Source organism: Mirounga leonina, unplaced genomic scaffold, assembly GCF_011800145.1.
Source record: "Mirounga leonina isolate KUSES-001 unplaced genomic scaffold, KU_Mleo_1.0 Mir_199, whole genome shotgun sequence".
In the NCBI taxonomy this organism is placed as follows: Eukaryota; Metazoa; Chordata; class Mammalia; order Carnivora; family Phocidae; genus Mirounga; species Mirounga leonina.
In genome coordinates, this window is record NW_023270498.1 from 13,070,828 (window position 1) to 13,085,584 (window position 14,757).

At 41.2% G+C, this 14,757-nt stretch overlaps 2 protein-coding genes across 2 annotated transcripts in view; one reads left to right on the forward strand and one right to left on the reverse strand.

Moving 5' to 3' along the window:
- SUGCT (succinyl-CoA:glutarate-CoA transferase) overlaps positions 1-9,871 on the reverse strand; it is a 780,750-nt gene extending 770,879 nt beyond the window's left edge. Inside the window, exon 1 of the mRNA XM_035026545.1 lies at positions 9,739-9,871. Within this exon, the coding sequence (XP_034882436.1) occupies positions 9,739-9,856 (118 nt within the window). The 5' untranslated portion in view covers positions 9,857-9,871. The remainder of the gene's footprint in view (positions 1-9,738) is intronic.
- Positions 9,872-10,061: 190 nt separating this feature from the next.
- Positions 10,062-14,212, forward strand: MPLKIP (M-phase specific PLK1 interacting protein). Its single transcript, XM_035026523.1, has 2 exons — positions 10,062-10,673; positions 11,723-14,212. The coding sequence occupies exons 1-2, from the start codon at positions 10,209-10,211 to the stop codon at positions 11,921-11,923; spliced, it is 666 nt and encodes a 221-aa protein (XP_034882414.1). The 5' UTR covers positions 10,062-10,208; the 3' UTR covers positions 11,924-14,212.
- The last annotated feature ends 545 nt before the right edge of the window (positions 14,213-14,757 follow it).

Below are 14,757 nucleotides of genomic sequence, written 5' to 3' on the forward strand. Positions count from 1 at the left end.
GCATGAACTCTGGAGACTGACTGGATTCGATTTCCTGCTCCAGGACTTACTCCCTACTGAACTTCAAGGTAACTTCACTTCTCTGAGCTTGTTTCCTCATTTGAAACACCTAAATCATAGAGTTTGCAAGGATTAAATGAAATATTGTATGTAAAGTGCTCAGCACACCTTTTTGCATATAGTAATTGCATGTATATATTATGTAGTCACACACATTACATAGTCACCACCTATTAAAGTAAATGACTTATTCTAAATGTTAAAACAAGAAAAGAAAAACACATGATTATTTTAAGGAACAGAAATAAATATGACTCTCAATATTCTATACTTAAGAAGGGTATCTACACATCTATATTTTGCCAGTTTGTGAAAGACAAGAATAAGCTGGATGGGAATAAAGGGTGATTATAGGAGGAAGAACAGTTGGAAAGGGCATCAGTTGTTAATTTGTTGTGATATATCGAGCAGCTTGTATATCACTCTATCTTATTTAGCCTCTAGGATTAAAAGCTATTATAAGGATACGGCTGAGCAATCATGCAAAGAAGTATAATTATAATGAAGGCGCCATCAATTCTATGCTTGCCAGAGCTGCTTCTAAGACTCCCCTGGTACTTGGCCCTAAGGTTTCCAGGACACAAATAAACTTGAGCAACACCAGAGTAGACATAATTGACAGATGCCCACCTAAGTGGCTCATCTGAGTGACAGCAATCATGGCGTCCCTCCCCACTGTCCTAGCCAGCATTAAAAAAAAAAGGCCAAGTCATAAAACAAACTGATCAAATAACAGACCAAACAGAACATGTAATATACACTAAAAGGATTTTTTAATTTGATATTTTACAGAGAACTGACCTACCAGAACTTACGAGTGAGAAAGCAGAAGATGGACATTTCTTCAAAGCATGTTCTCTTAGTCTGCTGAAGCTTTATTTAGAATAGTTAGCAGGACGTTTTCTTTCTAGCATGTGTTAGAAGTCTTGAAAAAAAGCTCTGTTCCTAATAGTATAGTTTGACAGGTAATTATAAGAGTTTAGAGTACTTTAAAAATTAGTATCCACTGGAATACATTCCAGGGAAAGTAGAATTTCGGAGCTGTAAAAAGTTGGTGTGGGAGTGATGCCCAAGTTACAAGGCAATCACACCATTTAGAAACAACCAGAGAATAGTTAGGTGGGTAATAACTTCCAATAATTTATAATCCACCTCTGCTGACACCCTGTTTCTTAACAACTGTCCTTCACCTACAAGAACTTGGCTATTACTGTGGGATTTGCAATCAAACAGGTTTTAGAACGGTTGGGTGCCACTATTTTAACGAAAACTTGAGAAGTTTATAGGAAGAACATGTAAAAAGATCAGACAGGGGGCTTCTGAGTCATGAATAAAGCACGCCACAACCAAAATACAAGTCAGTGCTAATCCAAAATCCCTCTGCTCTTCCAACTTCCCAGCTTTCTTTTGCAGTTAGATTGGGGTGAAATGCCTGGGGTCTGGCCAATGAAATGGATAGGCACAAGTAACACAAACCAATTCAGGCCTGATCCTTAAAAATATCCCACGAAATCCTCCAGGCTTCTCTTCTCCTACTACTGTGACCTTGGAGGCTGCAAGTTTCAAAGAGTGAAGCTAGATGTGCAAAAAAGATGTTTTTATTGTATTAAGCCACTAAGATTGTGGGCTAATTTGTTACTGCAGCACAACCAAGTCCTTCATGACCACTAGAGATACCCAGCATTGGAAGAGAAAAATGGTAGCCTCTAAGCAATATCACAGCATCAAAGCTAACAACTGATAAGTCCATTTCAGGACAGTTTTACTGTCCCTTTAGCAGCAATCTTCAAACTGAGATATGTGAAGACTTTCCTAAGAGATACATGAATCATTTTAAAGAAATCAATTTCCAGGTTTTCAACTTCCATACATATTCTTGCCTAAAACTGATCAGCCTATGACTAAGCCTTCTTTCATAACCCTTCTCCCCACTAAGCTAAAGAAAAGTATATTCCTCACACATCTCAGATCGTACTCTCACCTTAGTTCATATTATAAAATGTATTTAAGTGTTAAAAACTTTTTTTTTTTTTAGGAGGTAGACCACAATACAGATTGGTATGTGGAAAGGAGGAACACTAGCAATTTATAGACTTTATAAATCAATTTAAAGTTATAGAATTTATAACCAAAAGTCAGCAAGCCAGAGGAAAAAAATTCAATGTTTAGGACTCATTAATGGGCCATCCTGAAGTTAACTACTCAGATGATCAGAAGTGGCTGAACCAGGAACTGGTGGAGCAAATGACAGTTACTAACTACTGAAAATGAGTGCTCACAAACCCCAGAGGCTCCTTGAACTCAATGCTGGTGATATGGCTGTCCTCTCCGAGAAGACTAACCAAAGGTAAGTTATTTGCACAAATAAGAAAAAGGCATCCCTTCTAGAGAACTGGCAAAACAGTGCTCACTCTAGGTTGTTGATGAAACACTGTCATAAGTACTTGAGGGAAATTATAATTTAATCACAGCAAAGAAGAAAATGTGTGTGTGCAGGGAGTGGGAGAGGATGTTGCAGTGTTAGACTGTGAACAGGATGAGCCCTCTTTTGACACAAAAAAAAGATACTGAGTCCTATTTTACAGAACACTGCAAATATTTAACTAAGAGGAATAGAAGGGAAGGGAAGGCATAGGAAGGGACAGCCTGGAAGAAGTGTGTAGGGTGGATATGCATGTGAAAAAGAATATGTTTTGCAATTTGATTTGCTTTTAACAGCTTCCAGTGGGTAATTCTGAAGAGCAGGAGAGATGTCTAGAGAATTTAGGATGCTTTCTGTGTGAGGGTCTACGGAACCCTCCCAGAAACTTCTCTTCAAGTAGTAAAGATAAAAATTACTCTTCAAGGCTTTTAGTTTTAGGGGATGGAGAAAGGAAAACAAAGAGATGTTTCCAAGTACAGAGGCAGAACTTAATGTGGCCTAGCATATGTTCATGTTACAAACTCTTTAATGCTGTTAATACAGATTATCAAATTGTCCATGAGAAAGGCAGTATTTATATTGGCACCAGCAGTGTATGAAAATGGTATTTATCCTCCATCATCTTCCATAACCCTGGATATGATCTCTTGGTTTTATGGGATTTTTTTTACTTGTTTGTTGCAAATTTGACAGTTAAAAATTTGCATGGCACTGTCATTTTAATTTGCATTTAATGACTTCTGAAATTAAATTCTGAAAGTTTTTCATATTTGTTCTCGTTTCATGTCTTCTCTTATAAATTATTCTTATAAATTCTCTTATAAATTATTTTGCCCCATATTGCTAACTCACATTTATCTTACTATTGATTTGTATGGATTCTTTATGCAGTAATAATATTAACCTTTTACCATTTATTTTTTGTGAAAGTAACTTTTCCCTATCTCTTGTTTGCTTTTTTAGTTATATTGGAATTTCGCTTTCAAAAAAATCATTTTACTGGGGTGCCGGGGTGGCTCAGTCATTAAGCGTCTGCCTTTGGCTCAGGTCATGATCCCAGGGTCTTGGGATCGAGCCCCGCATCGGGCTCCCTGCTTGGCAGGAAGCCTGCTTCTCCCTCTCCCACTCCTGCTGCTTGTGTTCCCTCTCTCGCTGTCTCTCTGTCAAATAAATAAATAAAATCTTTAAAAAAAAAATAATTTTACTTTCCACCTCTGGTATTATTTCAAGATTCCTCAAGACTACCCATATTTCCAGTGATTTGCTAAAAGGATTCAGAGGACTCAGCATATAGTTGTATTCGTGACTAAGGTTTATTACAGTAAAATGATATATGACAGGATCAGCAAGGGAAAAAGACAGGCACAGTCTGGAAAAACCCATGCACAGGCTTCTCATATTCTCTTCCTTCTGTGAGGAGCCACAGTTGGTGTGGGAGCCAAGCAGCTTCTTTCTCCAGGAACAAACAAAAAAAAGAGCAGCATGTCCAATGCTTCTGCTCAGGGAAGCCTATTACAAACTCAGAATCTAAGGTTTTTACTGAGGGCTATTCACAGAGACATGCTGTGTTTCCCATGTACCAAAATTCCAGACCAGAGGAAAAGCAGGTTCACCATAAATCACAAGGATTGTACAAAACACTTAGGCACCCTTATTAATTAGGAAGCAGTTCAAGTGCCAAGTTCCCAGATGTCATCCAAGGGCTAAACTTCTAAGATGGTCCTTTTAAATACAGCAGCCTAAGCTGGCTCAGTCAGTTAAGTGTCCAACTCTTGATTTCAGCTCAGGTCATGATCTCAGGTCCTGAGATTGAGCCCCACGTCGAGCTCCACACTGGCTGTGGAGCCTGCCTGAGATTCTCTCTCTCTCCCTTTGCCCCTCCCACTCTCTCTCTCAAAAAATAAATACATAAAAATTTTAAAAATTAATAATAAAGACCGCAGCCTGAGGCCTGCTATGTTAACTCTTTTCTGCACAGGTACCAAGTTCTCCCAACCCTAGATTATATAAATGCTTATGTATAGGTGGGTTTCCCATTTTAAAAGCTTTTATTTTCCTATTTAAAGATTTAAGCTATCTAAGGCTTATTTTTTTCTATTTTAATATTAATAGTTGCTTCTTGGATAAGCAATTAATATTTTTTCTTGCTTTCTGTTTTTTTATTTTTATTTTTATTTTTATTTTTAAAGATTTTATTTATTTATTTGAGAGAGAGAGAATGAGAGAGAGCGCATGAGAGGGGGGAGGGTCAGAGGGAGAAGCAGACTCCCTGCCGAGCAGGGAGCCCGATGCGGGACTCGATCCAGGGACTCCAGGATCATGACCTGAGCCGAAGGCAGTGGCTTAACCAACTGAGACACCCAGGTGCCCACTTTCTGTTTTTTTTAAACACTTCAGGTTACCTACAAAATGTATGTATTGTTTTTATAATTGGAAAAATACAAAAATACAACTTCTAGTGAAATTAAAATTTTATTTTCTGATTTCAAAATAAAAATTTGTGTCTTGAAAACAATAGTTATACTCTCTTAGGTTTTCCTTCATATTGAAGTACTCTGTCAGCAATTTTATTCTCAATGAAAATTTTTGTGAGTTAATGCTTTAACACCTGTGTTACACCTGACTAAAGAATATTAGTCTACAGGGGCACCTGGGTGGCTCACTCAGTTAAGTGCCTTCATCTAGGGTCACGATCCCCGGTCCTGGGACCGAGCCCCCACACGAGGAGCTGCTTCTCCCTCTCCTGCTTCCCCTACTTGTGCTCACTCTCCCTCTCTCTCTCTCAAATAAATAAATAAAATCTTTAAAAATATATATTAAAAAAAAGAATATTAGTCTACAGGAAGTCATTATGTATAAAACAATTCACCTGTGTTTGACTACCACAGAAAATGCATACATGCTTAGAGTTGAAAAGAAGATGATTAACAGTAAAGTTTGGCTCTCAGAGAATCCTGAGAACAAGTTGCTTCTAATAGTTGCTTTATCAATGAAAATATTATGTAGGTGATAGTTAAGTGATCTACTGTGTTCAGTATAGGCCTAATCCTATCAATGACTGAACTAATCACATCCTAGAGATACACGGACTCTTTTACTACTAGAAGTCTTTAACATGAAACAGCTAATAACAGGACCGCCATAAGAAAAACAGAGATAATCTGAAAGTTGCAGGAAATATTAAGTAAAGCTTATACTCTAAATATACATACAAACATCTCTATACATAAAAATTATTAAACACACTCCCCTGTAATATAAAGTGTTTTACATCAAAAACATATGTTTTTAATATTTACATTTATGCATTTTTAGCCTGAGAGTAAACACAAGGTTCTGGATCAGAGATCAGTTATTATTACTTACACCAAGAAATGTATCACTTTTCCCACACCTAATACGCCACAGGCATTGTAACAAGAGCCAGCTGGTTAGCCCGGTCCATACAGGGGTTGAACCACAGGAAAGGTCCCCAAAAGTATGAATCTGGGAATATGTATATTATAGTTGCCCAACTGCTACCTTTCCCTGAGAAAGGCAGGAAAAAAGCTAATCTTCCTAATGTAAGCAAATTCTCCTTAGAAAAGGGAAGGTCTTAGAGTTCTTACCCTTTGGAATGTAAATAAACGTCTCCCAAGGGAAGATTAACTTCACAAGGTTTACAATCTCAATCTTGAATGTCTCCCAGGCTCTGAGTTTTATAACCCTTTGACAAAAGAACAAACTTCCTGGGCATTCTCTAACAATCTAATCTCTTAACAATCTTTTAACTTCCAAATCTTGCCCTTTAACCCAGGTTCTAGTTTTCTTGGCTTACAAAGCTGTGACCATGCAGAAACATGAAAATATACACTTCTTGAAAATACACAGTAAAACAAACCAAAACATTTATATTTGCAGCTCTTGTTAATATCGGACACCTCCTAAAATATTGGCTTTCACACCCTTTCTGGAGAGCCCTGGGAATTCCTCAGAGGTGCCCCAGAAGCCTCTTTTCAGAGGGCCATTTAGAGGTGCAGAGTGAGCAAGGCTCTGAAACCCCAATTCCTGCTTCAAATACAGCCTATCTGCTCTCAAAATTTGGGCTTCCAATTATGTTTTTTGAAGATGAGGCTCTACCCAAAAAAAAAAAAAAAAATTGAAATCCATTGGGGGAAGAAAAAACAAAAAATCTTAGGCAACCTAAATAAAATAAAAATCCTGTCTTATAGAAACAGACATGGTTCCATTTACGTTTGCACTTAAATTTCCTTGGCTTGGTGCTCTTACTTGCATTAATGTGAGACCTATAAAACACACACCACCACAAAGTTAACTGATTATTACTGGGGCTCCCCATATAGTTCACAGGTACTCAGAAAGTTCTTGATGTTCTGTCTGTTGATGTCCTATGTATACAATGCCATGTGAAAAAAGTACCTGAACACTTCCATGAAAGCACTGCCCTATCCAGTATCCTGTTTTCTACTGCCGATCCTCCCTAAACAGTGCTGTAATTCTCTTTTGGGGGGAACCCAAACCTCTGTTGCTCACAAAAATAAGAAGTGCCCTTTTCTCTCCACAGGACTGAGACTTCAGGCAGCAGCCACCATACTCTCATATCCATGATCCCAGTTCCTCTCTTTTCTACTTCCATGTAACCCAACATAAAACTTCATACCCCTCCCCTCACCTCTCTTCCCCTGCACTCACCACCATACAAATAAATTCAATACAAATAGATGCCTCAGACCCACCAGTTCAGGCACCCAGATTGCAATTCCCATGCTAACAAATGGGAAGATTCTAGCGACATTTATGAAAATTCAATATTAAGGTTATATGTGTTAATCTCTAAATCTAAAATAATATGCTATATAGCACTTTCAAATTTTTACAATGTTTATTTATCTATTGCATTTTTCAAAGGGCAGACTGGGTGGCTCAGTAGGTTAAGCGTCTGCCTTCGGCTCCGGTCATGCATGATCCCAGGGTCCTGGGATGGAGTCCATGTCAGGCTCCCTGATCAGTGGGGAGTCTGCTTCTCCCTCTGCCCCTCCTCCCCACTCATGCCCTCTCTCTCTCTCTCTCTCTCTCTCAAATAAATAAATAAAAATCTTAAAAAAAAGACAGACTGATTGCCAATTTATTCATCTTTACTTAGGGAAAAAAAAAAAATCTCCTGGGATTCAAGAAGCCTGAGTTCTGGTTGCACCTCTGTTATGTGAACTTAAGCAAGTCACTTAGCTTCTCTTGGCCTATTTCTCATCTCTAAAAAGGCAAATGGCCTATTCTCAAAAGGGATCCAAGTGGAATCTGGAGTTTTCATATAATTATTAAGGATTAACTCTCCCTCAACCCTCATACATACCTGCACACACACTGTCATGTATAATCTGTCAAAATTTTGCACTGTATTTCTTTCCTTCCCCCATTTCTTTTTTTTTTTAAGATTTTATTTATTTATTTGACAGAGAGAGACACAGCTGGAGACGGAACACAAGCAGGGGGAGTGGGAGAGGAAGAAGCAGGCTTCCTGAGGAGCAGGGAGCCCGATGCGGGGCTCGATCCCAAGACCCTGGGATCATGACCTGAGCTGAAGGCAGACGCTTAATGACTGAGCCACCCAGGCGTCCCCCCTCCCCCCCCCTTTTTTTTTAAGATTTTATTTATTTATTTGAGAGAGAGAGAGAGAGAAAGAGCACAAGAGGGGGGAGCGGGAGAGGGAGAAGCAGACTCCCTGCCGAGCAGGGAGCCCGATGCGGGACTCGATCCCGGGACTCCAGGATCATGACCTGAGCCGAAGGCAGTCGCTTAACCAACTGAGCCACCCAGGCGCCCCCCCTCCCCCCTTTTCTAATGCAAGTTCGTATGTGTAGACATATGAACAAGACATCGCTACAAAGAAGAATATTCTAGAAGTGTAAGCCAAGTAAAAACACAATACTATATTTTAATCAATTCTGCAAATCATTTGCCAGTTATAAAAAAAAATCAACAAAGGTAATTTTGGTCCCCACCACCCTCATTCTTCTGCTCCCTTTACCCAAAAAAGTAGATTGGTTGATGGTATAAAAGGTAAGACAAGTGAGAATCGCTGAACGATAATGATGTGACCGACCCAACTGTTCATTCAATAAATATCTGAGTGCCCAATTACCAGGCATTAAGCTAAGCACCAAAGACAACGGCCAAAAGCTAAATTTTTGGCCAAGACAGAAATACACACTAAAATGGACAATCTGGGGTCCTCACCCTTTAACTGCATCACTAAGCCTTGATGGCATTATCCTGACTTGATCGATTCTACAACTGTGTCTAAAGGAGAAATTAGATGAACAGAATTCCCTCAGAATAAGTCACAGAAAGCCACTTGTGTCTCCACTCCTCAAGGAGGATGCAAGCTGAGAAGACATCACACTGCAGCTAGCCTTGTCACCCGCAGGTCATACACACCTGCAAGGTGTATAGGCCGACAAGCCCAGGTCCCGGCCACCCGCCGGGCTGGGGTTTCAGGAGTCCTCAAGTTCTTTAAGATTGTTTCCCACGAGCTGATCGGACGAGTCAGAGTGTACTACCATTCCCACACTCTGAGGGGGTAAAGAAAGTTCTATAAAACGGTAGTAAATTTAAGCCACATCTTTTAAATAAAATCCTGGGACAGGTGTCTGGCACAGACGCGCGTTTTATTAGACATGAGGTGTCATGCTTGGATTAGCACATTCTTCTTTATAACCAAACGTCTATGAAACAGTCAAGATTTTCAGAGCTTTCGTCAAAGTGTGCTCCTTGAAAATCAGCATCTCTGCCTCGGAGCCTCCTCCCTAACCCGCTTCCATTTACCAAGAACAAGGAAGGGAGTAAAGCCCGACATTAGTTAGCACAGCCTCTCCCCCCAGTTCTGCAGAGCTTACTCTGAAATCCTTTCTGAAATGCGGCCGCGTGTACCTTTGCAAAGTGAGTTAAACTCGGCAGACGAGACAGGGTAGGCGCAAGGGACAGAGGCGAGGCGTCCGCCCAGTACGACCGCGCAGGGGCGACCTCTCGGCCCCCGGCCCGGACGCCGAGCAGGGTGACCCCGGGGCGGCCAGGGCGCGGGGCCAGGCCGGCCGCGGGGCCACCGAGCGAGGGCCCCGAGAGGCGGGAAAGGCCAAAGGGTGGGCTGCGGGGGCAGGAGACACTTCGGGAAAGCGCGGGCACTCGCCCCATGGCGCCGCCCGAGGGGGAGCCTGGGGCCGGGGTCCCCTTCGCCGTCCGGACCGCGTCTCGAAGGGTACCTGACTGCGGGCGGCCGGTCCACAAACCCCTCCCGCCGCCCGGGCGGAAGAGAAGGCGGGTTCTCCGCAGAGCCACGACCCTCGCCAGCGTCGCCAGCATCGCGCGCCTCTCAGACATCCTAGGTCTGGGCGTGAGGGAAGAGCGCAGCGCACGCGCCGCCCGCCGCCACGGGGGGCGCCCGCGAGCACCTCAGGCCCCGCCCCCCGCCCACTGGGCGGGGCCCCGCCGGGCGCTGTTTGCCCGGCAGTGCTTCCCGGGCGGTGTTTTCCGGCCGCGCATTCCGGCCCGCGCAGTCGTCTGGTCGGTCGGTCCCGAGCAGGCACCGCAAGACCGTAAAGGCCTTTGCTGGAGCCGAGTGTTCGGCTTTTGTCCTTTTTCTTTCTTTACTTAAATCTGCTTAATCTCTATCCAATTCAGTAACCCACTTCTACCCTGCGCCTGACGGAACCTTTGTGAGGCCGGAACCGATATGCTGTACCGCGCTGGCGGCCAGGGGACTGTTTTGGCAGAGGACCACCGAGTCTGTGAGAAGGGTTGGTCGGGACAGTTCCGGCGGGAGAACGCGGCAGTGAGGTCCTCGTCTTCGTCTCCTGATATGCACCGACAGAATTTTCGACCCCCGACTCCTCCCTACCCCGGCGCGGGTGTAGGAGGTTGGGGTAGCGGGAGCAGCTTCCGGGGTACCCCGGGCGGAGGCGGACCGCGGCCGCCCTCCCCTCGGGACGGGTACGGGAGTCCGCATCACACGCCGCCGTACGGGCCCCGGTCTAGGCCCTACGGGAGCAGCCACTCTCCGCGACACGGCGGCAGCTTCCCGGGGGGCCGATTCGGGTCTCCGTCCCCTGGCGGCTACCCTGGCTCCTACTCCAAGTCCCCCGCGGGGTCCCAGCAGCATTTCGGCTACTCCCCAGGGCAGCAGCAGACCCACCCCCAGGTAATAATAGCCAGCGTTTGCCGAGCTCTTACTGTATGGCAGGCATGGTACTAATAATAATCCCTTTACATGGATTATTTTGTCTAATCCTCTATGAGGTGAGATACTATTGTTGGCCCTGTTTTGCAGATGAGTAAACTGAGGCTGAGAGAGAAGTTAAGTAACTTACTTTAGGTGACCTTACGTAGCAGAGCTGTACTTTCTGCTTTGAGCTGTACACTGCCATTCCTACCCAGATTTCCCTAATTTCCTGTCCTTTGCCAGGAACCTCGCCAGTTCGTCTGAGTAAATTATTCTCCGAGGGGTGAAAAAGCGAATGAATCCCCAGCGTAGAGCTCATCTGAGTTAAAGGGTTACAGACTGGTGCCATTTTCCTTATACTGGCACGCTTTTTTGGGCAGGGCGGGGTGGGGGGCGAAGGTGGTGCAGAGGGGAGCTTCAAACTACACTGGCTTCTGCTCCAGGTCTTCTTAAGGAAAAATCGGTGATTTTGGAAGTTTCCCATTCCTCTCAGTGAGAGTGAACACAGGAGACCGAGGGAGTATTTCTGGTGTGTCTAAGATTTCTGTCGTTTAAAACTTGAACGGTTTCCTACTTTTCGTTGTGCTAAACCAACCCCACCCCTTTTGAGTCTGGAGCTAAGTAGATAAAATTTCATAGGATGGAAGGGTTCTTGAAATTTTGAAGCTGTAGGGTTAAAAAAAAAGTTTTAATTTCCTTCCAGAAAAAAGGTGGAAATTTTTAGGAAAATTTGAAACACAATTTATTTCATCACCAGTTGTTAGTTCTGCAAAGTTATTACATTAGAAATCGAGAAGTATTTGAGCTGACAGTTGGCATGGAATTATTAATACATGAGTATGTCAAATTGGCTTAAATACTTTTACAAACAAAAACACTAGATTAAAGGAAGAATGGACTTTGCATTTGAACATGTTTGGGTTCAAAACACAACTTTTAACTAGCAATGTGATCCCCACTAGCTTTAAAAAATAAGTGCCAATTATCTCTACAAAACATTTTTTTAACTGATGATTTTTTTTCTAAAGGGTTCTCCAAGGACATCTACACCATTTGGATCAGGGCGTGGTAGAGAAAAAAGAATGTCTAATGAGTTGGAAAATTATTTCAAGCCTTCAATGCTTGAAGACCCTTGGGCTGGCCTAGAACCAGTATCTGTAGTGGATATTAACCAACAATACAGCAATACTCAAACATTCACAGGCAAAAAAGGAAGATACTTTTGTTAACATTTCTGAAATTCACCCGGAAGCTTCATGTGTCAGGAACATCTTGGACAAAACTTTTACTCATGTAATTAAGTTGAACCCTAAGATGGTGACTTGGAATAATTAGTTGAGTCTTCTTGGTATTTTTCATCATATCAAGTATTGTTGATATTAGAAAAGACATACAGTAGAATAACTTGCAATATTTAGCTCTTTGGAAGTGCCTACCACATTTTAGAAGATTTACAGTTTCCAAATATTTGAAGTTCATGGTTATATAATGGACATTTGTCTTTCAATGGTTTTCCAATGTTTTAAAATAAAACATTTTGTCTTTCTAGATATATTGTGGTTTTGTCATATGCTAAAGAAGTAGAATTATTAAAATAATGCCTGTAATCACTTGCTTAGAATTCATAGGTAAATATTTTGCATACTACTTTTGAAAATGAAATAAACCATCCTTTGAGCTGTAGACAGTTCTATATTTGTTCACAGGGAAAGAGGGTGAAGAAAGAGCACAGAAAAGAATTCTATTCATATTTATTATAACCATTGTTCTTTGTGCATATTTTATGTAATGCTTTTGTAAATTCATTGAAACTTGATTGAAAGTCACAGAAACCCACTTAAAGGGTATTTATACTTTTTATACTCATTTAACTGGAAAGGGCAATGATAGACCTATTTCTTGCATAGATAGATTAAAGTGTTCTGTATCTGAATTTTTCAACATCTCTCAATATTATGGAGTCATTTTCTCTTGAGCCAAGGAAGATGGGTACCATCTGAAATCACTTCCTTTGTGAAGAGAACATCTCCCAACACTGTCCATCCCAGGAAAGACAGATTTGTCGTGCCTGGATCATGTTTCTGTAGTCCTGAACTAATAATTGCCCAAGGCAGTGAGGCCTAATTAGCTTCAACTATGAACCTCCCCTATAATGAGATAGGGTCCCATAATCTTCAGCCCCACTAGGCCTGCCTGGATTCGAAAAGCGGTTTTCCAAAGGAAGGGCTGCTACGTGTGTATATCTACATTAACTATTTCTCCCCAAATATTTAAACAAAACTGAGTCTTCTAACAGTCAGGCTTTTTAGATATCTTGAGATCACAACATGATGAAGATAGAGCTAGTTAAAATTCTCTTTAAACATTCCCAAAAAGAAACATCTAAAAATGAAATGGTCACACTACCTATTTGAGCCATACTCAGTTTTTATCTGTTAGGTCTCACAGAGGCAAAGAAGAAAAGGAGAAGGGAAGGAGTTTAGGCTAATAGAAGCTCCACGACAGCCAGGACTGTTTCTACCAATTAAAAGCTGGATGAGTTATTTAACTTCTCTATGCCTCAATTTTTTCATATGTAAAATGAAAATAGTACCCATGTCATAGAGGTGTTGTGTTTGAGGATTAAAAGGGTTTATATGTGTGCAACTCTTAGGCCAGAGCCTGGCACATAGTAAGCACTCAATAAATGGTAGCTATTACTTTCTCATTCACCCCTGTAGAGCCTCAGCTGTTAGAATGATGTCTGGGAAATAGAAGGTGCTTAATAAATACTTGGTGAATGAATGCAGACATTCTGATTATAACTACTGTATTGCTCTGCCTTTTCTCCTGTTATAAAAGGGGTAGTAAATTAGTAATTTTCCCCAGTATTTCTTTATTCTCTAACGTCTTTCCCAGATGATTTGAGGTCATGAAGTATGATGAAAATTAGAGCAAGTAGAATACTTTTGTAAACCTTTTAATGAATTTTATAGGTAAGAAATACTATCTTTAGGAAAAGGCATTTGGAAATAATTATTAAACCACCTCTTAAGAGATCACTGGGTTATTGGCAAAGATGAAAAAGGAAGTCAGAAAGGATTTTGTGCCAATGTATTCATAGCATATTTGGAAGATACACAAATTGTAACAGTTCTAATGGTTTACGCGCATCTTATTTCACTGTACTTGTAATATTAAACAACTAAATGTAAAAATTCTTTCTTGCCAAGTCACCAACATCCACTTCCTGAGCTGACCTTTTCTGACTTTCCTAAGAGAAACTTTTGTCCTCAGGAAAGGTGCATTACTGTTTGGCTCTAGTTGGTAGTGTATTCAGTTATCAAAATTCTTGCAACATTGATAATTTGGTTTGTTTCTATTATTAGTCTATCTTTGTTTAGCTGAATGAAAGAATTGATCATTCTTTAAAATGAAAATAATTGTTTTTTAGTGTTCCAAAATACACATTTTTATACCTCCATAGAAATGCTATATAACTTAGAAAAATTTTTAGTTAAGTATGCATCTTAAATATTCAGGTAACTAAAGAACAGAAGTTGGGTCTTCAAACAAGGGTGTGTGCACTTCTGGGAGTCTTCAACCTTCTAAGGGAAATGCAGGCATAGAAAACTTTCCAGATCCTCAGTTCCCATATATATCCCTTTGTTAAAATTACCTGTCTAAAGAACATTTCCATGTTCAGTGGATCATGCCAGTTCTCCTTTTTACCTCTGCCTTTTGATTATCACCCTCTCCCATTTTGCATAAGAAAACTATGGCAAGCTTGTATTTTATAAAAATAACCCCAACAATATTTCAGGTCCCACATAGCCTTATAGAACCTTGCACTACCCCATCAAGATGTGAAATTACATCCCTTGCCTTTCAACCTGTTCTGAACAGACCTTTCTGACTGCCCAATTTAAGAAAGTATGGTGGAAGTTTTCATTATGAGTGAAGTGTGGTCTTAGAAATGGGTTTATTGGCCCATGTGGAGATGTTCAGAATTCAGATACATTGTCAAGTAGGAAATAGTATAATGACAGTTTTTGTTTAATGGCCTTGCCTTTTTGTTTCCTGA

Excerpts from the sequence above, each read along its gene's own strand:
- MPLKIP (XM_035026523.1), top strand. The coding sequence starts at position 10,209 with ATGCTGTACCGCGCTGGCGGCCAGGGGACTGTTTTGGCAGAGGACCAC. Across the intron at positions 10,674-11,722 it reads AGCAGCAGACCCACCCCCAG|GGTTCTCCAAGGACATCTAC; the intron begins GTAATAATAGCC and ends TTTTTTCTAAAG.